At 33.4% G+C, this 27,802-nt stretch overlaps 4 protein-coding genes and 1 long non-coding RNA gene across 6 annotated transcripts; 1 reads left to right on the top strand and 4 right to left on the bottom strand.

Moving 5' to 3' along the window:
- Positions 1–3,305: 3,305 nt before the first annotated feature.
- On the top strand, positions 3,306–8,138 carry LOC114413718 (mitogen-activated protein kinase 9-like). Its single transcript, XM_028378248.1, has 11 exons — positions 3,306–4,076; positions 4,697–5,105; positions 5,188–5,315; positions 5,462–5,521; positions 5,635–5,784; positions 5,988–6,143; positions 6,229–6,366; positions 6,459–6,532; positions 6,874–6,978; positions 7,236–7,449; positions 7,732–8,138. Exons 1-11 carry the CDS (start codon positions 3,801–3,803, stop codon positions 7,804–7,806), a joined length of 1,785 nt encoding a protein of 594 aa, XP_028234049.1. The 5' UTR covers positions 3,306–3,800; the 3' UTR covers positions 7,807–8,138.
- Positions 8,139–8,951: 813 nt separating this feature from the next.
- On the bottom strand, positions 8,952–12,057 carry LOC114413717 (pentatricopeptide repeat-containing protein At4g02750-like). Its single transcript, XM_028378247.1, has 2 exons — positions 10,434–12,057; positions 8,952–10,271 (listed from the first exon to the last, which is right to left on the bottom strand). Exons 1-2 carry the CDS (start codon positions 11,934–11,936, stop codon positions 9,465–9,467), a joined length of 2,310 nt encoding a protein of 769 aa, XP_028234048.1. The 5' UTR covers positions 11,937–12,057; the 3' UTR covers positions 8,952–9,464.
- Positions 12,058–13,078: 1,021 nt separating this feature from the next.
- On the bottom strand, positions 13,079–16,740 carry LOC114413716 (pentatricopeptide repeat-containing protein At4g02750-like). 2 transcript variants are annotated; one of them, XM_028378246.1, is made up of 3 exons: positions 15,894–16,740; positions 15,034–15,797; positions 13,079–13,994 (listed from the first exon to the last, which is right to left on the bottom strand). In XM_028378246.1, the coding sequence occupies exons 1-3, from the start codon at positions 16,477–16,479 to the stop codon at positions 13,188–13,190; spliced, it is 2,157 nt and encodes a 718-aa protein (XP_028234047.1). In that variant the 5' UTR covers positions 16,480–16,740; the 3' UTR covers positions 13,079–13,187. The 2 variants fall into 2 exon arrangements, with proteins under 2 accessions (XP_028234047.1, XP_028234046.1); XM_028378245.1 differs by having other exon boundaries at positions 15,034–16,740.
- Positions 16,741–20,313: 3,573 nt separating this feature from the next.
- On the bottom strand, positions 20,314–22,407 carry LOC114411586. Its single transcript, XR_003666491.1, has 2 exons — positions 21,023–22,407; positions 20,314–20,552 (listed from the first exon to the last, which is right to left on the bottom strand). It is a non-coding gene; the product is annotated as an uncharacterized LOC114411586 (long non-coding RNA).
- An 863-nt stretch (positions 22,408–23,270) lies between these two features.
- LOC114413715 (uncharacterized GPI-anchored protein At4g28100-like) lies at positions 23,271–26,228 on the bottom strand. The gene is made up of 2 exons (XM_028378243.1): positions 25,269–26,228; positions 23,271–23,922 (listed from the first exon to the last, which is right to left on the bottom strand). Exons 1-2 carry the CDS (start codon positions 25,971–25,973, stop codon positions 23,599–23,601), a joined length of 1,029 nt encoding a protein of 342 aa, XP_028234044.1. The 5' UTR covers positions 25,974–26,228; the 3' UTR covers positions 23,271–23,598.
- Positions 26,229–27,802: the final 1,574 nt, after the last annotated feature.

The raw sequence follows: 27,802 nt of genomic DNA, 5'->3' as shown, positions 1-27,802 counted from the left end.
AAGGAAATCACATAGGAATGATGTGTTTGGGAACTTGTTTGATGCGTACCCTCCTCCCAAAAATCACCTCAAGTGATGTAAGTGACACAAAAAGTAACTTTTTTTTTTTTTGCATATATATGGTTTTGTGTTTTATGTAAGCAACAACAATGATGATATTGATAATGGTGACGCCACTGTATTGGCGGTGAAGGCGACAAAAATAAGGTGGTGGAATAATGGAGGTGATAGTGGTGAATGTTGGTAGTAGTGGAGACAATAACAACAAGGTGTGGTGACTGTGGTGGTGACCATGACAATAACAATAAATGAGGGATGATGGTAGTGATAATTATAATGGTATAATAATAGTGGTTAGAAGGTTTTTTTTGGTAAATACACATTTTCTCGTATTTTTTCCAATCTACACTACTTTGCAATTTAATCTCTAATATACCCTACTTGGGACTTTCTCTATATTTTTTAATTTAAAATATTACAAAATATAAATATTATATTATATAATTTTTTAATTAGTTTTAAAATTACTTATTTATTAAATTAAATTTATAATTTTGTTTTTTATTTTTTTTAAATGATATTATTAAATATAATTATTTTTGTTTTATTATTTAATTTACTTAACATATTTTTTAGGTAAATATTTTTATTTAAAATCTTAATTTTCTAATATAATTAGTTTGTTTATGTCATTAGATTTAATTAAAAATGAGAAAATTTTTTGTTTAACAACTTATTTATAGAAGAACATTATATTGGAATATCAATAAAATACTTAAACAATTACACTTGGTTAAGGAAAAACTTAAGATAGAAATATGTTAGGACAATTGTTTTTGTTATGACTATGTTGCTGGCAAATTTCACATTTTTTTTTATTTTTCCGTTCATTTTCTTCTTCGTCCATCTCAGTAGAAATGCGAGTTGAAACGAGTAATCTGGTTCATATTCTTGCCACATGGACTTAGATGCCAGATAAAAGAATTGCTAATTAAATATCTTTAAAGATATTTTTAATATATGTTTATTATAAAAAACAACTCATATTTAGTGGTTATTAGTATCTTTTGGATATTTTAATCTTTTATTTTAATATCTGCAAGTCATAAATAATAAAAATATCAATTTTTATCACTTAAGCAAAAGATAACTGCTAAATAAATATTTTTAAAGATATTTTCAATATAACAGCTACTACTCTTTGAAATTTTATGTTTATTGTATAAGAGATGTATCAATTATTTTTTTACTATATTTTTTAGTTTATTTTAATACTACTAACTAATTTTTTTATTTTTTGAATTAACGAACATAACAAAAAAGATATCAACAGTACATAAATTTAATTACAAAAAATACAAAGTACATACAAAGTAACTAAAAAATTGTACTCTAATTTTATCCAATTTTTTATTTTTCTTTATATATATATTTTTTATTTTAAAAAAATAAAAAACAAAACTATAAAATTTAATTTAATAAATAAGTAATTTTAAAACTAATTAAATAAATTATATAATATAATATTTATATTTTATAATATTTTAAGTTAAGAAAAACAAAAAGGAAAGATAAAGTCTCAAGTAATATATATTGAAAATTAAATTAAAAAGTAGTGTGATTAGAAAAAAGTAAAAGAGAGGATGTGTATTTAGGGGAAAAAAACAGTTGTTAGAATATGTTTTTTAAAATTAAAAATTAAATTCATAATTTTTTTTACTTAATTTTAATAATGAATGTAAAATTATTTTAAAAATCAATTTAGTTCTATTTTGATAAATGTATTTTATTTTGAAAATTATATTTAAAAATCAAATATCAGATACCGAACATAACCTTATTTATCATTTTTCAGTTTCACATGACGATACATGTTTCTCACGTAGCGAATGGCGATAGCTATACGTTTCAAAATCCGATTGGCTGTTTTAGAAAAGCGCTCAATAATTGTATTCCACTTATGGCAATGGAAATTCAGACTAACATAGCGAATACGCTGCAAGCTTCTATATTTTGGAGTTTTATAGCTGTCAATAATGTTGCATGAAATTTTTAAAATATATCTTGCCAAATTGCCCACGTAATGCACGGTTTTTTCTTCTTCTTCTTCCTATTTTAAGTTTTATCGTGTGTTTTTTTTTTTTTGTCAGCAGTTTTTATTGCGTGTTTGACTATACTTTCCAGATTTATTGTTTCAATATATATTTTATTAGTAATTTAGTACTATTATTTATTTATACTTGCAGCATGTCTTGTAATTAAGTTATTTGATTTATTGATATTTTAAACTAGTAAAATAAGAATTAAAAAACACAAGAATATAATAATATGATTATACTCCCTTCACTATTTAGAGAAAATAAATAAGTGAATAATTGAAAATAAATATAGCAATAGCATAATGATTATTGCAAATGCTGATGAACACAAACTTGCGAAGGAATTCTTTTGTCAAAATTAAAGATTAAGTGTATTTTAATGAGAGTTTATTTTTTATGCATTAGTGTAAATTTTTTATACTATCAAGTGGTAATAAAAAATAATTAAAGTTTCGAATTTTAAAGTAAATGCTATAATAGTCAGCAAAACCATCTATATTTCAACTTGTAATTGAAATTCAAACAAAAAATTTGTAATTGAATGGAATTATAAAAAAATTAACATTGTTATTGCATTATAATTAAATTCTTTTTAAGACATATAATAGAATTTTTATCATTTTTTGGTACTGTAGAGTTTTTTTTTATCATTTATTAATAAACGTGATTAATGTTATATTTTTCAAAACTCGACTACTTATTTTAAATAAATACAAAAAAAATATTTTAACCTTAAAAATAAATGCAAAAATATTGCAAAGTACTAAAATTTTGACTTTGTTAATATTGTCTTTAGGATAATAATTAAGAAATTAAAAATGATTTCTTTAATAAAATACATAACATTTGATATTAATAACATTTTTATTATAATTGTAATAAATATTATATTTTTATTAACTTCTTAATCAGTTTACTTGAAAAATGAGAATTTTTTAACTGAGTTTCTTAAGTTATTTTTTTATGATTATAGAGTGTCATTATAAAAAATCTATACATAATTTTATTTTAATGATAAAAAACTCTAAGACATTCATATTTTTATATTTTTAATTTATTTTTAAGAGACTCCTTTTATCATTGTTCTAATGAAAAATAAATAATTCTTTTTAAGAAATTCTATTGGGATACCCTTACCAAAATGAGAAAATATTATCCGTGAATCATGATTAAAGAGATCAGCGTACGCAATGAGCAATTTGTGTTCCAAATCCATTCTCACGTCACGGCACGGCACAGCAGCATTCAACCTTGTACTCAAATCCAAGTAACGATCATTACAGACAGTTACCACCTTAACATGCAATATCATCTCTGTCTAAAGCAAAAGCTGCCATTTCTCACTCTCTCAGTCCATCATATTCGCCCATTCGGGTGTAACAGATAGATAAAAAAAGGTATTTTGCTAAAAGGGAGGAGGAGGAGGAGAAAAAATTATTCGTCCAAGTTTCAAGTAATCATGCAGATAAAATAATGAATGGGAAAAGAAATTTTACTACAAGTGATTAGTAATGTTGACTAATAGTTAGATTATCGACGGAGAATACTCGTTAACAAATTTGATGATATTGGGAAAGAAACCGAAAAGTAAACAAGGGGAAAAATAAAAATAAAAGTTACTAGAAAAGGGAACGCAGTGCTGGATTGAGTCAAAGGGGCGAAGAAAGAGTGAAGCAGTAAATCTATGATCTAGCTATCTACATGGGTGGTGGAGGAACACTCGTGGAAGGGATTCGACGCTTGTTTCAACGACGCGCTTCTTCTTCTTCTTCTTCTGACCATCACGACCACAACAATGTCAATGCCAATAATAGTCTCGTCTTAGTGAGAGATTTGCGCGCGCAATTGGCTTCAATTCCAAACACGCTTCACCCCGATTCCGATTCCGATTTCGATTTCGATTTCTCTACCTTGAAGCCCATCAAAGTTCCCTCACAAATCCCCTTCAGACCCTCTTCCATGGATCATCACAAAAAGGTTCTTCTTTTTCTTTTCTTCTCATCGCCCCATCTCCGGTTTGCTTTTTTTTAATGCGATCTGTTTCTATTATCTTTTTGTTTTATTTTTTCGCTTATTCGCTACTGCTCAAGTTTCGTTTTTTTCCACACCCACGTCTTTATCTTTTTCTGTGATTATTTTATCGTTTACCGGGTCGATTTGGTTCTATCCTTGTTTTTCTCTCTCTAAAACAAGACGCCAAAGCATTACCTGATGCACAGGAGATGAGGAATAGTCTGCCATGATTTTGATTAATTCCTTTCCCAGGCACTTTTCTTCATATACTGAGGAATCAAGGTTTGAATTTCGGCATAGATGTGTCAATGTCTTATAATGTCATTGCCTTTGAAGGTTGAAACCTGTTACTGTGACACACCAAAAGAAAAAAGCTCTATGGTGTGTGTTCTGATATGATATATGGCATGTTGTGAGATGAAGTACCGAATTGAATGTCATTGCCAGTTTATGTAAATTTGATACATTGTGTTCTTTGTTGATGGATTTTATGCTGAATAGAGATTGTAGTAGGTCACAAGAAGAGATCCAATGAAGTTATAGTCTTCAAATTATGTTTCTAATGGTTTCTGGTGATCAAGCAGGGTGCACCAGAGACAGAGTTTTTTACCGAGTATGGAGAGGCAAGTCAATATCAGATCCAAGAGGTTGTTGGAAAAGGAAGTTATGGTGTTGTGGGTTCTGCCATTGATACTCACACAGGTGAAAAGGTTGCAATCAAGAAAATCAATGATGTTTTTGAGCATGTATCTGATGCCACGCGGATCCTTAGAGAAATTAAGCTCTTGCGGTTGCTTAGGCATCCTGATATCGTGGAAATTAAGCATATTATGCTTCCTCCTTCACGGAGAGAGTTCAGGGATATCTATGTTGTGTTTGAGTTGATGGAATCTGACCTCCATCAAGTAATCAAGGCAAATGACGATCTTACTCCTGAGCACCATCAGTTTTTCTTGTACCAACTTCTTAGGGGCCTGAAATATATACATACAGGTATTGTATCCTTATTATGACAAGGTCCTTCCTTGACTTTTTTAGATAGTGATATTAAACTAGTATATCATTTTTCTTGCAGCAAATGTGTTTCATCGTGATTTGAAGCCAAAAAACATTCTTGCTAACGCTGATTGCAAACTAAAAATATGTGATTTTGGGCTTGCTCGAGTTTCATTTAATGATGCTCCATCAGCTATATTCTGGACTGTGAGTGCACCATTGTGTGACCATGTTGAACGGTTACATTTATCAATTATGTTCTGACTTTTATGCTTTTGAGTGGGAAATTGCAAATTGCCATCTAGGTTTCTCCCTAAACCTGTTGCTGACTTATTTTATCTACTTTGAATAAGGACTATGTTGCAACTCGGTGGTACCGTGCACCTGAATTATGTGGTTCTTTTTTCTCAAAAGTAAGCTTCTTTTCTTTTAACATATTTTCTTGGGTTCTATATAATATAAGCAATTGAACATGCTTGATATATTGAATTATGCATGCAATTTTAAATTTATTTCCTTTTTGCAGTACACCCCTGCAATTGATATTTGGAGCATTGGGTGCATATTTGCAGAAATGCTCACTGGGAAGCCATTGTTTCCTGGGAAAAATGTTGTGCACCAATTGGATCTCATGACTGATTTGCTTGGGACTCCTCCTCCTGAGTCCATTGCAAGGGTTAGTATATCAAAATCTAATTTGAAGTTTTCTGAAATCAATTGTGCAGGCTTGTGACATGGTATAATGGGAGTAATTCTAAATTTCCAATGTTCCTTTTTTTAAAAATTCTTCCTGTGTTATGTTTTCAATATACACCTTATGGTTTATTGTTATCTATACCATATCCTCTAGTGGATAAATTCTGAATCTTAATTTTACAGATTCGAAATGAAAAGGCTAAAAGGTATCTTAATAGCATGAGGAAAAAACAACCAATTCCATTCTCCCAAAAATTTCCAAATGCAGATCCATTGGCTCTTCGTTTGCTGGAGCGCCTACTTGCATTTGATCCAAAAGATCGTCCATCAGCTGAAGAGGTTAATCTCCTATCACCTATATATAATTTCATTGATAATTACCTAAGAGTATATTTCATTATTTCTGTCATGTTTGTGATATCAGGCATTATCTGATCCTTACTTCACTGGCTTGGCGAACATGGACCGTGAACCATCCACTCAACCCATTTCAAAACTTGAGTTTGAATTTGAGAGAAGGAAATTGACCAAAGATGATGTTAGAGAGTTGATTTATCGAGAGGTGTGATCATAGTACATTTATGTTGTTCCTGCTTCAATTTATTGTCTTCTTTGTCCTGTGGTAAGAATTATGTAAATATTTCAAGTGAACAGATTTTGGAGTATCATCCCCAGATGCTCCAGGAGTATCTTCGTGGTGGAGATCAAACTAGCTTCATGTATCCAAGGTAATACATAATTTTATAACTGTTAACAGGAACTTGCTTCGATTTATTGCTGTTGCCCTGAGACTATGTTGATTTTGTTTTTTTTAATTTTTGTTTTGCAAATATCTATACAGAACTAGAACCTCTCTTAGCAAAACATAGTCATGCTTATTTTACTTGCCATACTTTTAAAATCTTAATTTCTTATGAATATAAATTTTGTTGATGCTATTCTTTATAGAGTTAAAATTCTGTCTCAATACAAAATTCCTAATGGCTAATTTTCTTTTCTGTATTCCGCATGTCATCTAAGAACTCTAACATGTTATTGGTTGTCAATTCTATATTATCTTTTTGCGTAGTGGGGTTGATCGGTTCAAGCGACAGTTTGCACATCTTGAGGAGCATTATGGCAAAGGTGAACGAAGCACTCCACCATTGCAGAGACAGCATGCCTCCTTACCTAGGCAAGTGTTGGTTCTACATTTGGTTCAAACTTGATTAACTTCAAAAATTGGATTGCCAACTTGCACATTAAACAGCCCTAGTCTTTTTCTCTAGAAGATTTAATTTGTTTTATACTTTACTATTATTCTCTTGGATTTTAAACATCCATCCAGATTATTAATGTCTATTCAAAGATGAATTTCGCAGACAAGCCTGCTAACCTTTTCTGTGGTAGTGAGTCATACGCATTTGACTAATGCAATTTCACTTTTTGCAGAGAGCGAGTTTGTGCTCCCAAGGATGAAAGTAAACAAAACAACGATTCTGAAAAGCCAAGTGGATCAAATCTTCAGCAGAGTCCTCCAGGTTCTGATGAGACAGGTGCTCAAAATGGAACCTCCAAACCAAACTACAGTGCACGTAGCTTGTTGAAGAGTGCCAGCATTAGTGCTTCCAAGTGTGTAGTTTTGAAACAAAATAAAGATCCAGAGGTAGCTAACTCTATCTTTTCAAGTGCATGGCTATTTGCTGAGAGAAGTTATTATATGGTCAAGGTCATGTGATCCCGACCAATCTCTAGTAACCCACGTAATCACAATTTTCAATTTATAAAAGTGTTAATAATGCGTCACATAAAAAAAGGTGGGAACCACATGGTCTAAGACCATGAAATAATTTCTCCTTGGCTGGAGGTTTTGAAATAATGAGAATATCCAATAATTGGTTGCAATATGTGTTGTCAATATTCATGTCACGTTTTTTTTTTGCTTTAGCAAGAGCCAATTACGGAGGTAAATGATGAGGCAGTGGATGGAGTGACAGGTGAGATTGCTGCCCTCCATGCTTGATTATAACTTTGGTGGTTTGAAGCACTACATGCAAATCCTCCTCGTTGTTAGTGCTAGGACTCATTTAGTCATGAACTGCCATCTTGTATTACTGTTGTAATTATTTATTTTGTGTACGGAAATGCAATGTATACTAGTCACATTTTATTATGAAACTAAAAAGGAGACAATGTTAGCAAAACATGCTCTTCCCCTGTCGTTGGAGGCCTCAGATACAACGCATTCGACTCCGCTAAGAAACTGCAGGTTGTGCAGTTGTGGGTTTATTAAATTTTATTTTATTTTAAAATATTAATTGTTATGCAATAAATTGAATGATTGGGATTCATGCAGTTCTCTGAGTAACTCTAGAGGATCGAAATCCGTTGATTCTCAAGAAAGATTAAGTTGTTGAGAGCTGAGACTTTATGTCCTTTTTAATTACAATTAAGTTATTTCATAGTAGGACAAAATTTCTCCCGAATTTTCAATAAAAACGAGTTATTTGTCAATTTACGTGAGAGTCAGAGTGGATCAAAGATGATCAACATAATTATTTAGGCCTATTGTACTTTCTTTCTTTTTTTGGTGGAGCCTATTGTACTTTATTGGTCAAAGATGATCAACATAATTATTGGCTCCTTATCCATCAAGAGTCGCATCTCAACTTGGTCTGAGATGGGTATGCTATTTATCATCATAAATTATATGTGAACTTCTATAATAAATAAATATTAGAATTAATCATTGACAAATTAAAATGAATTATGGCTGATCGAAAACTGAAGTAGAACACCTTATAAGAATCGATTCAAAGCACTCGGGACTATATTACAAATGTTAATTTATTAAAATGTTAGTTTACAAATGTTAATTTATTAAAATGTTAGTTTTGTTAGTAAAGGATATCAAATTCGTGATCTTTCTTTTCTTTTATTCTTTCTTATCATTCAACACATTTTATATTCTCACATAATTATTTTTGCTTGTAAATAAGTAAAACAATGGTTTGCATTAAAATAATTCGTTTATCAAATGTTTGAGAATAATGTATGAAAATAATTCACAATTACATGGACACTTAATAAACATTTGATTAAATTGTTTATCCAAACTAGTCATAATTCTTTTTTAACATAGAACTTTCCAATAATAGTGACTAGGCATAAAATAAATAAGAAATAAGTAAAAAATGAGTGTAATAAAAAAATAATTATTAATATTTTTTATACTTAAAAATTGTATTGGATATGAATACAAATAAAAATGAAGTAATGTTTCGTGCTAGATCGGAAGGCGAAACTTATCACTCTAGTCTTCACGCCCCACCGCAGCAGCCATAAGGGGACTTCAATACTGTATACTTTAAGGGGTGCAATCATGTTAGTTGGGAGTTGCTATCGTGCTCAGATTTCGCGCACAAGTTGCCAAGTAATTCTATCAAGTGCATTCAGCTTTCTCTTCCATTTATTCTATGCAAGTCATGCAATCTCGCATTCCAACTTCCATCAGATCATGATAGTGATACTTTGTGATTCTGAATAAGGCCGAGTAATTCAGATTTTGTGATCACCCTTGTCAGTTTTATACATTCGCATGGAACAAGACAGACATAATTATAAATATGCCCAAAGAGTACAACTAATCCTTAGGTTAATTTCCACCATATCTCTCCATTCTTACCAATAATCCCCACAGGAACAAATACCCTCACTGAAGTGGTGAAAGCGGTGAGAATCCCTTAAGATTATCAACCTTCCAACAATCTTGGATATGTGTTTGATGGCATTATGACAGTCTTGACAAACACGCAAGTTTTTCATGACGCGTATTGGTCTGCCAGCTGCTATAGTCAGAATTCCAAATGCTACAGCTAATTTCTCACTGTGATACTTGAGCATATGCTCCTTTTCTTCCTCTTCCACATCATGCAAAACCAGTTTTGTTGAAGAAACATACCCCTCACGCCTCATTTTCAAATCTAGCTCTTCTAAGAAGGCATATATTCTATCCTTTTCTGGGTGGAAACAATCCCCAACCGAGAATGTATGAATCTTGTTTTGTACCTCAACCCAACTATATCCAGTTACTTTCTGCACACCAGCTTCCCTCATTTTTGATCTCATCTTGCCAACATCAACCCACCTGCCAGAAGCTGCATATAGATTTGAAAGAAGGACATACATCCCTGAGTTCTGAGGTTCCATCTTAAAAACCATCTCAGCAGCCTTCTCACCCAGTTCAGTATTGCCATGAATCCGGCTTGCACCTAGTAGAGCTCCCCATGATGCAGCACCTGGGTCAAAAGGCATGTTTCTCATTAAATTCTCTGCTTCTTCCAGGCGGCCAGCTCTTCCAAGAAGATCAATCATGCAAGTATAATGTTTTGAAGTTGGTTTTACATTGTAATCCCTATCCATTGAATAAAAGTATTCAGTTCCCCTGTCTATCAAGCCAGAGTGACTACAAGCAGACAGAACACCAACCTGAAACAATTCAATCAGAAGATTAAGTTGGAATGTACTAATTGTGTAAAATAGGAAGTACTGATGGTACTGGTTCAAATTTCCACACAACTGGATAAATTAGTAGAAATCCATGCAAACGATAAGCTCTAAATAAAAAATCTGAAAGCATAGAATGTATACCATTGTAATCTCATCAGGTTTAACACCTGCTTTCTTCATTGACTCAAATAAAACTAAAGCCTGTCTGCCAAATCCATGCCTAGCATAACCAGCAATCATTGTGTTCCAAGAGACGACATCTTTCTCCTCTATTCCTTCAAACACATCATTAGCCTCATCTGTGCTGCCACATTTAAAATACATCCCAAGAAGTGCATTTCCCACAAAACACCCAGTCTCAAATCCTGCCTTCACCACCTGCCCATGAACTTGCTTCCCTAACTCCAAGGCAGCAATATCGGCACATGTGCTCAAAGCACAACTAAAAGTAGACCTATTTGAACTTTCCCCATCTCGTTTCATCTCAACAAACATGTTTAGAGCCTCTTCATAGTGACCATTCTGAGCATAACCAGAAATAATAGCCGCCCAAGATACACAATCGCGCTGAGGCATCATATCAAACAATTTCCTAGCTTGAGCTATACCACCATTCTGACCATAGCCGGTAATCATGGTATTCCATGAACTTATATTCCGACAAGGCATTGCCTCAAACAACTCCCCTGCAATGACCATTTTTTTGTATTGCACATAGCCCGCAAGCATTGCATTGTAAGAAATTTCATTTTTAACAGGCATTTCATCAAAATATTTTCTTGCTTCATCCACCATTCCATTCTGCACATATCCAGACACCATCGCTGTCCATGTGAACACATCCCGAATTGGAGATTCATTGAACAACCTCTTAGCTTGAGACAAATCTCCAACCTGGGCATAACCGGAAATCATAGTGTTCCAGGAGATGACATCCCTAACAGGCATTCGGTCAAAAAGCTGCCTAGCATCACCCAACATGTTTCTCTTCACATACCCGCCCATCAAACAATTCCAAGAAATCAATTCCCAGTTTGATTGGGACTCAAACAAGCGACGTGCCTCCTTGAGTCTCCCATTATGAACATAAGCTGCAAGCAGCCCATTCCAGGAGATGGAATTCCTATGAGGCATCTTATTGAAAACCTCCCTTGCCTCATCAACAAACCCATTCTGGGCATACCCAGACAACATGGCATTCCAGGAAACAACATCCTTTTTGGGCATTAGATCAAACAACTTGTGGGCCTCGCCGAGCCTGCGGTTCCTGACATATCCAGTGAGCATAACATTCCAGGAAAACAAGTCCCTCTCAGGCATTTTATCAAACAGGTCCCTTGCGAGGGAGAACTTGGCGTTCCTCAAGTAGCCAGATATCATGGCGTTGTAGGAGACAGAGCTCCGGCGAGGCATGGAGTTGAAGACACGGAGAGCGGAGTCGCAGTGGCCGTTGCGCATGTGGGAAGAAATGGCTTTGTTCCATGTAACAATGTCAGGGTCTTTGAATTTGACAGAGGATGGAGAGTAGCTGTTCGTGCTTCGTCTCTTACTCCTATAATAATTATTCGTACACAGACAACGTGAGTTGCGCATACGCAAGTGTCTCACAACATACTTGAATTGCATTATATTGAAGCTGTTCATCAATTACCATACTAACGCGCGCGAATTATGGAACACTAGTAGCACCAAGGTAACAAGGTCAAGTATAGTAATGTATACAGCTTCTTTTTGTTTAATTAAAATTTTGGCGCTCGTACCCAATACATGATACCAAACATGTTTTTTCACCATGGTTCAAACTTCAAACCAAGGATGTTTTTTTAATACTCATTTTACCAAAAAAAAATTAACACTAATTTATAATTGAAAAATGTTAAATACTGATATAGGAGTGCTAATAACATATTCTTTTTAGCATAGATTCCACTATTGATTATTGAAATTTATTGAAAACTACAAAAGTAAAAGAGATGGTCATTAAATGAATTATGGGACACATAAAATTTTGTAATTTTGATAAATTCAGCTAATAATAGAAAACATGTTTAAAATAGTGTATTGGAAAATGTGTTGCTAATATTTTTATAATGAAATATAATCTCCAACACAATTTTCTTTTTAAACTCATTTTACCACAAATGTAACTGCTCTTAGCCCTTCTTTAGTACTAATTTATATTGAATGAAATTCCTAATATTATTTTTTTGGTAAATGATCACTTTTGTCTTTAAAAGTGTAAAATAATGTCAATTTAATTCTTGAAAAATTATAATTTAATCCCTAAATATGTAAAAAAAAAAAAACAATCATATCGTGTTGAATAAATTAACGAAAGTTACTATTAATCCCTATTTTTCTCTCCATTGCTACTGTTAACTTTAATAGCAACTTGGTATCCCAAAATATAAAATAAAGACTTCAATTGAAGTCTCAAAGTTGATATTTTCAAAACTTCACTTTATCTTTCAGTTCAAAATTGATAATTAAAATTCAAAATTTGAAGAGAGAATTTATATATTAAGTTCTTGAATCAAACAATGAATGGATATTCATTAAAAAAATGAATGGATAATTTTTCCATTAAGGAATTGCTGTGACTAATATTAAGTGTAGCAAAAAGAGGAAAAGTACTCCTAGAAGTGCCCTTTATATGAAAGTGTAACACATTTTCCTTTTCTCAAAGAGAAAGGTTCAACTTTAAAATATGATCTTATTAAAACACTTGTTAAAAAATTAAAAGATTTTTTTTATGTGAAAATTACACGAGAGCACAAAAAAGATCATAACAGGAAATTTTTTGTCTCCCAATAAAAATATTTATATTTACTCAGCTCAAGGGAGGGTACAATTTAAACTTATAATTAGGTTAACTTTTGTCATATTTATCCACTGTTACCAGTAATCCCGACAAGAACAAATACCCTCACTGAAGTGGTGATAGCGATGAGAATCCCTTACGATTATCAACCTTCCAACAATCTTGGATATGTGTTTGATGGCATTATGACAGTCCTCACAAACTCGCAAGTTTTTCATGACACGTATTGGTTTACCAGAGGGCATAGTCAGAATTCCAAATGCTACAGCTAATTTCTCACTGTGATACTTGAGCATATGCTTCTTCTCCTCCTCTTCCACATCATGCAAAACCAATTTTGTTGAAGAAACATACCCCTCATGTTTCATTTTTAGATCTAACTCTTCTAAGAAGGCATATATTCTACCTTTTTCTGGGTGAAAACAATCCCCAACTGTGAATGTATGAATCTTGTTTTGTACCTCAACCCAACTATACCCTGGTGTTTTCTGAACACCAATCTGCCTCATTTTTAATCTCATCTTACTAACATCGACCCATCTGCCTGAAGCTGCATATAAATTTGAAAGAAGAACATACATTCCTGAGTTATGAGGTTCCATCTTGAAAACCATCTCAGCTGCCTGCTCACCCAGTTCCATATTGCCATGAATCCGACTCGCACCTAATAGAGCTCCCCATGTTGCAGCATCTGGCTCAAAAGGCATGTTTCTGATTAAGTTTTGTGCTTCTTCCAGACAACCAGCTCTACCGAGAAGATCAATCATGCAAGCATAGTGTTTTGAATTTGGTGTTATACCATAATCCTTATTCATTGAGTGAAAATATTCAGTACCCCTGTCTGTTAAGCCAGTATGACTGCAAGCCGACAGAACACCAACCTGAAACATGATTAGAAGAAGAATAAGCAGAATGCTTTTACTGATAGACGAGTAAAAAAACAAGCTACTTAATTCTAGATAAAAAAAATAATATTATTAATGTCCCATTTCTTATTAGTTTGCCAATGCTTTATGATTATGATCATATTTGTATACAAGACAAGTAGGAAACCACATAAGCAACTATTAATTACCTCACTTGCTCCTGCAGAAAGAAAACCTAGCTGAAAGATTGGGATAACTTTAGAAAAGAAAATAGCCAATATAGAAGGGAAACACTGTATGACTCTTATCAATGCGAGAACCACCTGTTTGACAACTTAAGAGATATCGGTACAGCACACATAAGATTATCCTTTGCAATTGAAGTTTTTGCCTGCATTTGGTGCATTCTAATTGAATTTTCCTATGCGTTCAAGGAAAAAGTTGTATGCGTGCAGTCTATTTATATAACAAAAGTGATTGAGGGTTGCCCATAAAAGTTGTGCTACTTCTCTTGCTCCATCAGCTTTTTGCCGTACTTTTTTTGTTTTGACAACAGCTTTTGCCGTACTTTAAATAAAGTATTTCGTCTCTAACAAATGTAAATGCATGCACTACAAGATATGATATATAATTCATAGCTAAATAAGGGAACTCAACTTTACCGACATAATACCAGACAAGTGGTGGAATGGGGCATCTTGATACTAAAACCAACAAATTTGAATTAAAAATGTATTTTTCATATACAGCTTGAATCTATTCCAGCAGTTATATGAAAATAAACAGATAAAAAGAAAACCATAAGCTTTGTTTCGTCCATGAAAAATGTATTCAGACTGGACTCAGAATCCATTGTAGCAGCCCAGGTATTTCCTTAGGAGAAGATTTAACCGTATTAATCAAGAAATTTTTTATCAGAAAATTGAGTTGTAAGCCAGCTATGTGTATAAGTTAAAATACAATGAAGTGAAATAGGAAGCAATGAATTGTTAGTTTTCGACACAATTAGATGAGGAGCAGTTATTCATGCATGAGAAATGCATAAAATATGTACCATGGTAATCTCATCCGGTTTAACACCTGCTGTGATCATCGACTCAAATACAGTTAAAGCCTGTCTTCCAAATCCATGCCTAGCATAGCCAGCTAACATTGTGTTCCAAGAGACGATATCTTTATGTTGTACTCCTTGAAACACATCATAAGCTTCATCTATGCAGCCACATTTACAATACATTCCAACAAGTGCATTCCCCACTAAACACCCTTTCTCATACCCCGTCCTCACCACCTGTCCATGAACTTGTTTCCCTAACTCCAAAGCAGCTATATCAGCACATGCGCTCAAAGCACAACAAAAGGTAGATCTATTTAAACTTTCTCCATCTCGTTTCATCTCCACAAGCATATTCATAGCTTCTTCATAGAGACCATTCTGAGCATAACCTGCAATAATAGCTGCCCAAGATACAGAATCACGCTGAGGCATCATATCGAACAAGTTCCTAGCTTGCGCTAGATCTCCGTTCTGACAATAGCCGCTTATCATGATATTCCACGAACCTATATTCGGAAAAGGCATTTCCTCAAACAACTCCCTTCCCATGTCCATTCTCTTGTATTGTGCATAACCAGCAATCATGACATTGTACGACATGTCTCTTTTCTGTGGCATTTCATCAAAAACTCTCCTCGCTTCATCCAACATCCCATCCTGCACATATGCATACACCATCGCTGTCCACGTGAAAACATCCCTAACTGGAGACTCCTCAAACAACCTCCTAGCCTGTGACAAATCTCCATCCTGTGCATAACCTGAAATCATGGTATTCCATGAGATTAAATCCCTAACAGGAATTTGGTCAAAAAGCTGCCTAGCATCACCTAACATGTTTCTCTTCACATACCCACCCATCAAACAATTACAAGAAATCAATTCCCAGTCTGATTTGGACTCAAACAAGCGACGAGCCTCCTCGAGTCTCCCACTCCGAACGTATGCTGCAAGCAACCCATTCCAGGAAATGGAATTCTTGTGAGGCATCCTATCAAAAACATCCCTTGCCTCATCAACGTGCCCACTCCGGACATAACCAGACAACATGGCATTCCAGGAAACAACATCTTTTTCGGGCATTGAATCAAACAACATGCGGGCATCACGGAGTCTGCGGTTCCTGGCATACCCAGTTAGCATTAGATTCCATGAAAACAAGTCTTTGTGGGGCATTTTGTCAAACAGGTCCCTTGCAAGGGAGAACTTTGCGTTCCTCAAGTATCCAGAAATCATGGCGTTGTAAGAGACAGAGTTTCGAAGCGGCATGGCGTCGAAGACACGGAGAGCCAAGTCGCAGTGGCCATTGCGCATGTGGGTAGAGATGGCTTTGGTGCATTTCACAGTGTGTGGGTCTTCGAAATGGGGTTTTGGATAATTGGTTGGCCGTTGAACATGAAAGATGCTGCTATGTAACTGTCTCAGGTTAAACTTCCCACGCATCGTTTTTACACCTACTACCACTAGTAGCCACCTTCTTCCATGTCTAGCATTAGATTCGAGTGTGTAGGTAGCATGTTTAATAGTAGGATCATAACAGCTTATTCCACTAATAGATACCGTAACAGCTGATTTTTCTCCCCGCTAAAACGGGTTTGGGTTTAGTTTCCGTGATTAATTTTATTTATGGGAGAAGATGCAAATTTGATGTTTTCAATGGTATCTCTCACCACCATTCATGCTTTTGCATACTTCGTTGTTAAAAGTTACTACTATTATTTAAGCAGAATTCTATGAGAACTTATATTTTAGGATTGATCGATTTGGATTTGGATTAATGACTATTTTGTATTTTAAATGTCATGTTTTCAAAAAAATTATGATAGATTTTAGGATATAACATCATTCATGCTCGGTGAATGATTTAAAAATTTATGTGCACATAATATAATATTTTTGTTACTGAGTGAAAAAAAAACTTTTTAGTAAATAATTGAGTGAATAATTCTTTTTTATTTTCATCTCAAATCTTGGTGAAACTTTCAACATAAATGAACACCAAATTACATATGATTCCTTGTTTGGTACTAATTGATAGAGTAAACGGATCTTATATTACGACAAGTCTTTATAGTGGTCTTGATAAGTTAATTTACAAAACATATCCTTTATTATGGTTTGCAAGGTCTGTACATCGCATTTGTGTTATATTTGGATGGAATATAATGGCTTATCTATGAGTAACTATGTAACAAATTAGTGTTATGTACAACAAAATACATAAGTGTTATTCAAGATCTGAATTCATTACCACCGATTGAGTAAAAACAATCTTGTTGTACCAATTGATTCACATGTTTGGTAGTCCTAATGTTATGTTGTATCACATTGCTATTATATTTTTCTTCATTACATATTGTTATATTTAGCACATATAATGGATACCAAATTCATAAAAATTTAATTTTACACTAAATTCATTGAGATACTTTTAGAAAAATACATGTATGACTATATTAAAATAAAAATAATTATTTTATTTACTGTTAATTTAAAAGAGTTTTAAACTATTAATTACAAACAAGTATATATGAAATTTATTTACTTTTATAATAATTAACTTAAAAGTTATACCAATACAATTTTTGGATGGACTGTACGTGTAAAATTATTTATATTTATAACATTAAATTCTTTATACAATTTATTTTTATCAAGTTTTACTCCATAAAGTTTCACAAATACATAACAAGGGTAGAGAAGGGACTAATTGACCAAACTGAGACACTTTTATAATCTATTTACTAGAATAGAACATTTTTAAAATTGTTTGAATGGTATTTTTGTTTTTTAAAAATTAATTGAAAACACACATTTGTAGGTCTTTAGAGTCCACATGATGCGCACACAGGATTTGCTGGTATAATAGGTATCTTCTGAATATACTGATCATTGGCGAGTCCAATATAGACAACATGTGAACTTTTAGTTCAATATTTATTAAAAATGAAATATTTGACATGCCATAGAAAACAACCTCACCCACTTTAATAATATGTTTCAAAACAACTCCATTTTAAATAGTTTCTAAAAATACGCCAAGATGCTAAATTAGTTGTAGAGAAGGAATTCAGCCGTTACTTAGTAAGTGACAATTTTATATTGGACAATGAAAATACAACAACATTCAATTAAGCAATACAAATAACCTTCTTTCAGTTAGATACAAAATATGGACTATGCGTTAAAATAAAGGTTGGTTTAAAATAGAAATGTTTGGGCAATTTTGAGATTTGGTTCTGTACTCTGGTTATTACATGCTGCACTTTCAATTGTATTCCAAAAAAAAACCATTTTACATTTTAACATGAATTTTTGGAAATGCATTAGGTTCTTGCCTTGCTTTCACTGTAATGGCAGCTGTAAGACTGTTTTTAAGGAACAGGGGAGGACGCTTGTGGTTAAGTGTACGCATTGTAACGAAAATGGCGTAGTCTTGTGATTACTTTTTTACTCTCATCACTCTGTTCATATTAACTTGTAATCCTCCTCTCGTCTCTTTTTGGTCATGTATCTCCATTCACCATTTTGAAATCAACCTACAAACGGCTATTTCATATTTGTCCTCATTCATTTTAATATTTTGTTGAAAGCATAAAGGATGAGTGTGTTGATTGTGAAATGTGCCATTCATTTATGATAGAGGGTAAAAAGGAAACCGAAACTAGATATTTGTCAACATGTGTAGCCAATTATTCGTATCAACACAAAATGAATAAAAATAGATGAAAAAAAATTAAAAGTAAAATGATTTAATAAAAATGAAAGAGAAGATAAAAGAGATAAAAGATTTGAATTAAAATAATTTGATAGGATAAAAAAATTAAACACAAGATTATAGTGCAACAAAGGCATCCGGAAGATCCCCTTAAAAATCAGTTTATAAGGGAATGGCTTACCCAGCTATATAAGCGTTTATCAAGTTTGTTAAACATCCGATGTGAGACTATTCTCAACAGTGTACGGCCTTCTTCTCTATTTACTTTCATTTCCTTTCTTCTCACTTTGGGATGAAGGACTTGTATATTTTTGAAATATTTCACCTAGAATTAACTTTCACCAAACACACGGCATCTCCCTTTCATCTCAAATAACTTGCAGCTCACATTCACCCCTAAGCATGAATTCTATTACCAATTATTTTGTTAAATTAAATTCATGTTTTGCTAATTCAGTGTCACTAAAGCAAAATTTTCAATAAATAGAGAAAAAATAATCACATCTTTCGCCACATATCTTATTCCCATCCCAAGCTTCCATTGTGACAGGTTAAGGCAAGCAAAAGACTCACCAGAAAAGCCTTTCTATGATCTTCAACAGGTTCAATTCAAAAAGACATTGACAATTCTGGCATTTATAAGGAAAATTCAGAGCGAATTGACGAATTGAAATAGCTTCTTTTATTGTCTGTATTATATATTTAAAATGCTTTGAAGACCAAGCCAAAAATATAATATTCAGGAGAAAATCAAATTCCAATTTGGAAAATCACGTGCTTGCTTATGACAAATAGAAAATTAAAATAAACCTTATTTAAGCCAACCAACCATTAGCAATAACCAATAGAATCATTCACCCACAACATATCCAACTAAGGAATCACCGAGAAAGTGTGATTTAAGCAGAAAGATGATTTAACAACAATTAATTTAAGCAATAGGTTAATTACTACACAGCAAAAACAAGCTTTGAACATAACTTACATAACTGTTTTTTTCTTCTGCATTATGCTTAAAGCTTTCTAAAATCTCAAGACCAAGCAGATAACTGAATATTCGGGAGAGGATCAATTTCCCCTTTGGAAAATCATGCCCTAGCTTAAAATTAACATAAACATAAAATAACATCATTCAATGCAAAGATTTTGCTCCAACCATTATGGTTGGGGTGGGCATGGTTTAGATTTTTTAAAAATTAAACTACATTCAAATCAAACTATATTTTTCTACAATTGTAGTTTGGATTTTATGTAAACCGTTTGAAACCAGTTTTAAAAGTAGTTCGATTTCAAAACTGGTTAGAACCATTTCTGAATCATATACCAGTTTCAAAACTTGTTTTGAATCCAAAGGCTGATTTAGAAATAGATTTCATTAAAGGCAGTTCAATGTTCAAAATTTATTTTTTAAACAAGAAACTAGCTTTAAAATTGGAAATTTTTCATAAAGCAGCATTTAGCAATCATAATTGTTTGATATATTGAGATTCCCAGCATAGTTGATCTTTTAAATAATAACTATCATTGCCACTAACATATAGAAAGACAAAATAAATGAATTAATAATAATAAAGGTTCCACCAAAATATTGGTCATGATATATAATGTCTTGAAAATTTTCTGGCTGATTGAGCCTTAAATCTATTTTCCATATCATTATAATATTTCCACAGAACCCGAGTGCATATAGACTTCTGTAGAATTTCCCTTGACATTCTTTGAAGTTTCAACATCACTACAATGTTTTGCAAATCCTTACAGGTGTTCCTTTGGAGGGTATCTGTACCTTGATTGCCAACTACAAAAAGAACAACTAATCAGACAGGTACAATCCCCTTACACAAGATTCTACAACAAGAGAAAGTGAAGGAGTTAAAGGAATGAGAATAAGGTTTCAACCAAGAACAGAAAATGCAGTAAAAGTTAAAACAGAAACACAAAAAGAATAAATGCATGCATTGCTATTGCTAACCGTATAGCCAAATCCCTCGGTAAACAAAGAAATAAATTACCTTCGGTGCTAATTCAAAGTATACAAGCATGTCAGCTGTAGAAAAGAAAAGGCTTTCAACTGAGAAAGCGAGCAAAAACAGTCATTTATAAAAAAACAGAAAAATTTTAAAAAATAAACTTCATCCAATCCATAGATTTTGATACAACCATGATAACAACAGCTAAAAGAACTAACCAACAAATTAGTCAGTTACGGAACCACAAAAAATATTCACATCACTATGTATGAAATGACAAGGTTCTAAAACTACTTACTTGACAATCACATGAACTCAGATAAGCCAACCATTGTGGAGGACCTCAGTTACAATAAGGCAAAACCAAGCTTTCAACATAATCACTGGAGTGCAACCAAACTTTGTTGGAGCTAATGTCAGTATACTCTAGTCTGTTATCTCTCCGGTTATATGTAATAACTTCAAAAACTTCATTGCTTGACAGCAACAGAATATCACGGTCTTCAGATATGCACAATGGGAATCGATATTTACAATATGAATTGAAGATTTGGAAATGCTCACAATTAACATTCAGCAATGTAGTCCAAGACTCCTTCATTTGGCAAACAGAGAAATAATGATTTCCGTGGTGACACAGAGGCATAAACAGCCCCTCAAAACCCCTAGATCGGCCAAGAAGATTATATTAAGACCATCATCAGGCAGTGACAAATATGTGTGTCTCATTCCTTAAATCAAATGAATATTTAAATTACGTATTGACCATGAACATTCCTTAATTTAGGAAAACCACTCCATCTTACAACGATCCTCCAACAATTGTGACCCAGACGGTGAATTCTCACTTCCGTTTCCAGTGAGTTGCTATCCTCAACCACTTTGTAGGTGTCTCCTGAATCGTCATAGCCAAAGCCCATCATTTGAAAAATATGTTAATTACTAGGTATGCATGACGAGTGTCGGGACATTATTAACCTAGTAGCGGGGTTCCAAAATAGGACACAGTCTCTCTGTTGATGAGATATAGGTCTCCATTGCAGACTTCAATGACCTCATAATTGTGATTGGTTGGGGAGCCACCACCATAATCAACTATGGATGATGGGTCGTTCAGTAAACGTTCTGCGGAGCAGCAGTGTCGAGCCCAATCTTAGTCTGGTCGAATAACGTGTAGAGGACGGAGGTGTTTCTGGAAGATCTTCCAAGGTGCACTTTCACAAAAGAAATTTCAAGACTTGCAAACACACCCGAGTCGCATCAGAAGCCATGACAGGATTTCCAAGACCAGTTCCTGAGGGAGAACTGGACAATAACGTAAAGGAATCTTCAAGAATGAAGCAAAGGGAGAAGTTGCTAAATATTTCAGAGTGGGATTTTTAAGATGATTCTTTTTTTTTTTTCGTTGAGTGGGATTTTTAAGATGATAATAACAGTTTTTAACTCATCTTTTAATGATAAAAATGTTAAGATTTTAGTTTTGGAAAGAATAAAAATATTAACATTTTAGTTTTTTTTAACCACCTAATTAAAATATTTGGTTTCTGGGTGAAATTCCTATCAATATTTTATGCTTTTGACTAATTATGAGACTACTGGTGGGCTTAGTTACACCTATAGGGAACAACTATTCCTATTATTACACTTGCTAATTAAACTACTATCTTTAATTGTGTTTTTAAATATTATTTTTTTCTTTCTTTCTTTTTAAGGAAATATAATTTAATTGATAAAATAGACAATGAAATTATGTTTTTGATGAGTAAAAGAATGTAAAAAATTTATTCATATAATTTTGATGAACTATTATATCATTCAATAACTTTTAAATTCTTTTAGATTTATGAACTGAAGGTTTCTTTTAGATTATATATATAAAATTTCATATTAATCTAAAATAATTTATTATCTTATTCATACTAGTTAAAATTTATAATAATATAAACTTTTCAAAATAAATTAAAATATAAATTATTTAATTATTTTTTATTATTATTTAATTTTAATAAAATTTGACACAGATAATCTTAATAATATATAAATATTATTCAATAAAAATCATATTTTATATGAAACTATTAAATGGGATAATAATTACTTAAGTTATACAATACAATTTGATCATTTCTCTCTCTCTCTCATATATATATATATATATATATATATATATATATATATATATATATATATATATATTTGTGATGTATGTGCATGCATGCTTAGTATTCCTTCTCTTTCGGAGCATGAACTTTTAGAGTTTTATATAGGATTCCACATGTTCAAATTCACTGCTTGCTGAATCAACTGAAAAAAGATTTAGTTTTTTTTTTAACTTGTTACAATTTCTTATACAAATATTTTAAAATAAAAAATAAAGTAAAAGTAATATGATATTTTGTAAATAAAAATATTTTCTATAACATGTTTGAAAAAATTATGTATTATCTTTAAAATATGCTAAATCACTATATTAATTAACCTTGATGAGATTCCCGTCCGTTTTCCATGTTGAACTCGTGATACATGGTTATCCTTGGTATAATTCAGACGACAAATTAAGCACATAGATATCAGGCATTGTGGTGGAGACGTAAACGCTCCCTAAATGCCCCGTGAAACTTACAACTGTCTAAAAATAATGCCACCACTACGACTGTATGTAATCCAATTTTGTCCCTCCGAAACGAAACACCGGTCGCTATTAGCACATGGCAATCCAGGACCACCAAAACAAAACCATTATGAATTTCCTTTCAAACAAATTAACACCCAAGAAAGAAAATAAAAATACACTCCTAAGCACCAAAGCACAGATTCAAATTTACAAATGCCATGTTGGGGAATGGGGATCAATCTCTTTGCACTCGTTTTCAGTTAGGTGCATAATAGAGTGAAATAATGTAGAAATAGTAACAAAGAGAGGAAAATTGGTGCTTGTAGGTTGGTTGATGAAGATTCATCTGACATTTCAGAGGAATCAACGGCAAGAGGCATTCCATCACTGTTTAGAGTGCATGATTGTGGGTCAGAGCCTTCAGTGCTCAACATCAAAGCTCGAAGAACCCCAGAAACTGTGTGAATGTAAGCTGTTCTATTCTTAGCCAGAAGCCATGTCAGGCCCATTAGTTCACAATCTTTGTTATGGATCTTGGTGGTCCTATCTTCTGACTTGCTTGAATTTGAAGAATTCTTCCTAAGCTGCGTAGAAGCAATATTTTTTTCATTTAGAATTAAAAGCCACATCATGGGGCAAAAAGAGGTTTGTTAAATTACAGTCTTGAATCTTGATTGGTGTAACATTCACTCGTGGAAAAATGGTCAAATTAAGCTGCACATCAATGCCATCTCTTACCAAAATAAAAAATAGGAGAAATGTCAACCAACTAATTATTCGGCTTAGAAAGGTCCCGGTTTAGTTTTGCTTTGAAAATAGATGGGGTTGTACAAATTATAATAGTGGGACACACTGTTATTATTAATTTATTTTTTGTGAAGCAACAACCCAGAATAAGAATAACATTTGGAACATCTTGAATGAAGTCCAACATTTTTTAAATAATAAATAAATTTAAGATTCTGAAACAATGCATGGATTTTTATACGTGGAAAAAAAATAGGCACAAGGGACAGCATTTTTTGCAGACTGCTAAATCAAATAAGAACCAGGAACGATAAATCCAAATATGGGCACAGATATTATACTAGCGTCTAATGCCAATAACTAAATAAGTTAAGCAGGAAATGTGTCAGGCAATATGTGAATACTTCAGAAGAATCAGAGGGACAATCAGATCTCTGTTTTACTGCTTCGCAGTCAATTTACTAGGTAGCAGCACGTGACAGGCAAAAATTAATGGATTCAAAGTACAACTATGTCTCTACAATTAAACCATCATTAATGGCCAGCCAGGCTAAGAACAAGAACACCATCTTGTAAGCTTGAGCGTTAAAATCGTTTGTAATGTTTAATGCATCTAAGAAATAATAAAACTCTTCTCGTAAACAATATCTGGTTTTTACATGACATAGTAACTTTTTTTACGCGATACAACCTAGATTATCAAAGGAGGGGCGGTAGGAGGAGGGCTACTGCTATCTGCTAATACAAATGGCTTAACACCAAGAAACCAAAAATTTCTATGTTGAAGACAATATAGGGACATTGCATGTGCTTAATCTATTATAGGCACACACGATTTGAAGACATTCGAATCATTCGACTGAAGTTCATTTCACTAATTTTCAAAATACCACTAATTATTCTGTTAACGTTCGTGAGCTACACAAATCCAAAAGGCGCGTAAAGGAGAGTGCCAACCAAAAAATCAACAGTAACTAAGCACTATCCTAAAGTAAAGGAAGGCAAAAAATAACTTTCCCAATCACCCAAGCATGAAGATTGAAGATTTAATCAAGATGAAGCCTCGCTCAGCTTGATCATATTCAAATGAACAAGATCTATATCCATCAAATCCCCCCCCCCCCCCCCCCCAAAAAAAACAATGAAAAGAGCACCAAAAGAAACTATGAAAATGAAAACTTACCGAATAGAGACTATGCAAGCACTTGGAGCATCCTCCCAGGCCGGGAAACTTATTGACATTGGTGCTGCTACTGAAGCAATCCCTCTCCAATCTTTTCACACTTTGATTGACAACAAGAGTTCCACTTGGAGTAACTGAGAATGACTCAGGACAGGTCAAAGGGTGAAGCCTAATGCCACAGTAGCAATAGACCAGATCACAAGTCTCATTGGGCTGAAAAAGCTGGATTTCTCTAATTTTCAAGGCCTTCCCCAAGTCACTCACACATGTTTCTGAATCATCAGGCAACAAGGGCATGTCATAGGATGTGGTATGGCCCTTTGAGGCACGTTCATGTTGCATTCCACCACTAAGGGCAGTGGCTGAGTATGCAGAATAGAGCCACGCTGCCAGCACAGGACAGCATCTGCTACGGTGGAGGTCATCATCATCATCTGCAGCATGTTTGTTGGAGCCACATGCACTCTTTATGCCTTCGTAGTGCTCATCTGAGAGGCTGAGAGGGCACCCTGCAGCATCAGCTTGTTCTGGGAATGCAGGGATTGTTCCTGTTGAAGATGAGGGGTTTGGGATGATTGGCTGAACCGCATCAGCATCAGGGTCAGGGAGAGCCAGGTAGCAAGGTGGGAGGAGGAGAGTAGTGCAGAGGAGCAAAAGGGTATTCAAGAATGGTGATTTTGGAGGAGGCAGTAGTGTCAGTATCATAGTGAGTTTGACACACTTTAGTCTATAGTCTATGCCAAAGGGAAAGGGGAAATTAAGGTGGGTATGATGAATGCGGATGTGGTCTTGTTTCTCTTCTCTTCTGCCACCAAAAAGAAGAGAATATTGGGATAGTATGGGCGTGGTGGCCTCTGTTGGGTCAGAACTCACAAGGCAGGAAAGTGAAAGGGAAAGGGAAATAAAGGGTGGTGGGGTGGGGTTCAGCCAAGTTTGGAAGTATGCTAATGCTATCTCATTTAGATCCAAGAGCAACTTGTAGACTAACAAAACTTAATCCAAGGAACAAACTCGATATAAGGCCACGGGTGAATTCGATGATTTTTGCTGTTGACGTAAATTTTTTATTAATAAATAATCTATAAATGTTTATTGAACTTGATATCTATTCTAATCTCGTTTAAGTCTTGTAATTCAATTAATCTAAACTTTTCCAATAAAAAAAAGTAACTTGGTACGATAATTTTACCTCATTTACCTCTATAATGTTTCGTATTGGGATTAGCAAATAGCTTCATGATGAAATCATTCATGGGATAAATGAATTTGACTGAGATTGAAGGTGTAGGTCGGTGTGTTCCATCTTTTTAGAGTTTTCACTCTGGTAATTTTCTACTTTTTTGTCTGTTTCCGCATCTATCATTTTCGTTGGAGGATATGCATGAAGGAGGTAATTCTGCGGGAGGAAAAGACTCAAATTTAACATGAGTAATTAAACTTAAACAGACTCTTTTTACTCGGTAGGGTAGTTTAGAATCTTCATATTTGTTGTTTTCCGGTAGGTATTTTACTATGATTATGCTAACAATGAAGGTAATACATGACATTGTGTCTGTAGGGAAGAGTGACACACAGAACTGCCCATGGTTTAATTATTTCCGCCAGCATTCTAAGACTCTAGTATTTCTTAATGTTTGTTTAAAGAAAGTCCCACACCTAATTATGGAGATGGATTATGTGCCATGACTGGTTGACTACCATCTACCCATTTAATTTCTTGTTAGTATGTTGGAGCTGGGGGCAAATTTTGGAATTTTATTGTGTCTGATAGTAGTGTTCTGTTCTCCAAGTCTTGACTACAATTTGTGTTTCCTTGTGACTTGTGACAAATTATTGAAAGAGGAAAATTTAAACAATATACGGCAAAGTTAAATAATTTTCTTTTCGCTCTGGGATTAGATGATGACTGATGAACTAATGAAGTATTTGTTTGGAATTATTTCAAAAATAGAATCCTAAGGGATAAGTCTTACATTGTTTAGGATTAGAGCTCAGAAAACTATTTATATATTTACATTTGAGTTTAAATTTGTACAAGAGGCGGAGTTATATGTTCTTGAGATGAATTAATAGTCTAGCGGAGAACACAGATTCTTAAAGCATTTGAGTCGAATTAAATCACCATTAAACCCCTAAATATAATAAAACTTTATACTCAAAATTTGGACTCAAAAACAATTTCATCCTATTTAATTCACATCCTATAAAAATCTCATAGTCAACTTTATAGTACTAATTGTTAACTTGATCACCCACTTATTTTTTAATGTGTTTTATGCAATGTCCCATAATCCGAATGAGAGGGATATAAAGTTTAACTTGACCAATGAGAAATTGAATAAAATATTATCATGCCAAGTATCATAGAGCATGAACAACCGAGAAATCGAGAATTCAGAAATGTTACATTTTATCTTTTCATTAAATGTTCATTAAACATAATTTGGTCGATCCCTCCACATATAGGCTTTTTCTCTGTTTTCCTCACCGATATGTCCTGGGACAAAATGGTGGCCATGGTAGCATATCACATT

The sequence above is a fragment of the Glycine soja genome, chromosome 5, assembly GCF_004193775.1.
Source record: "Glycine soja cultivar W05 chromosome 5, ASM419377v2, whole genome shotgun sequence".
In the NCBI taxonomy this organism is placed as follows: Eukaryota; Viridiplantae; Streptophyta; class Magnoliopsida; order Fabales; family Fabaceae; genus Glycine; species Glycine soja.
The sequence above is the reverse complement of the archived record's forward strand: the minus strand, read 5'-3'. Positions and strand labels throughout refer to the sequence as shown.

What these genes read in the sequence shown, in the direction of transcription:
- LOC114413717 (XM_028378247.1), bottom strand. Translation starts at nt 11,936, where the DNA reads ATGAACAGCTTCAATATAATGCAATTCAAGTATGTTGTGAGACACTTG. An exon ending in AACCTGATGAGATTACAATG is followed by an intron (nt 10,272 to 10,433) that starts GTATACATTCTA and finishes GAATTGTTTCAG; the next exon opens with GTTGGTGTTCTGTCTGCTTG.
- LOC114413715 (XM_028378243.1), bottom strand. Translation starts at nt 25,973, where the DNA reads ATGATACTGACACTACTGCCTCCTCCAAAATCACCATTCTTGAATACC. An exon ending in GCTTGCATAGTCTCTATTCG is followed by an intron (nt 23,923 to 25,268) that starts GTAAGTTTTCAT and finishes GCTTCTACGCAG; the next exon opens with CTTAGGAAGAATTCTTCAAA.
- LOC114413718 (XM_028378248.1), top strand. Translation starts at nt 3,801, where the DNA reads ATGGGTGGTGGAGGAACACTCGTGGAAGGGATTCGACGCTTGTTTCAA. An exon ending in GTGGTTCTTTTTTCTCAAAA is followed by an intron (nt 5,522 to 5,634) that starts GTAAGCTTCTTT and finishes TCCTTTTTGCAG; the next exon opens with TACACCCCTGCAATTGATAT. An exon ending in AACAAAATAAAGATCCAGAG is followed by an intron (nt 7,450 to 7,731) that starts GTAGCTAACTCT and finishes TTTTTGCTTTAG; the next exon opens with CAAGAGCCAATTACGGAGGT.
- LOC114413716 (XM_028378245.1), bottom strand. Translation starts at nt 16,479, where the DNA reads ATGCGTGGGAAGTTTAACCTGAGACAGTTACATAGCAGCATCTTTCAT. An exon ending in AACCGGATGAGATTACCATG is followed by an intron (nt 13,995 to 15,033) that starts GTACATATTTTA and finishes ATCATGTTTCAG; the next exon opens with GTTGGTGTTCTGTCGGCTTG.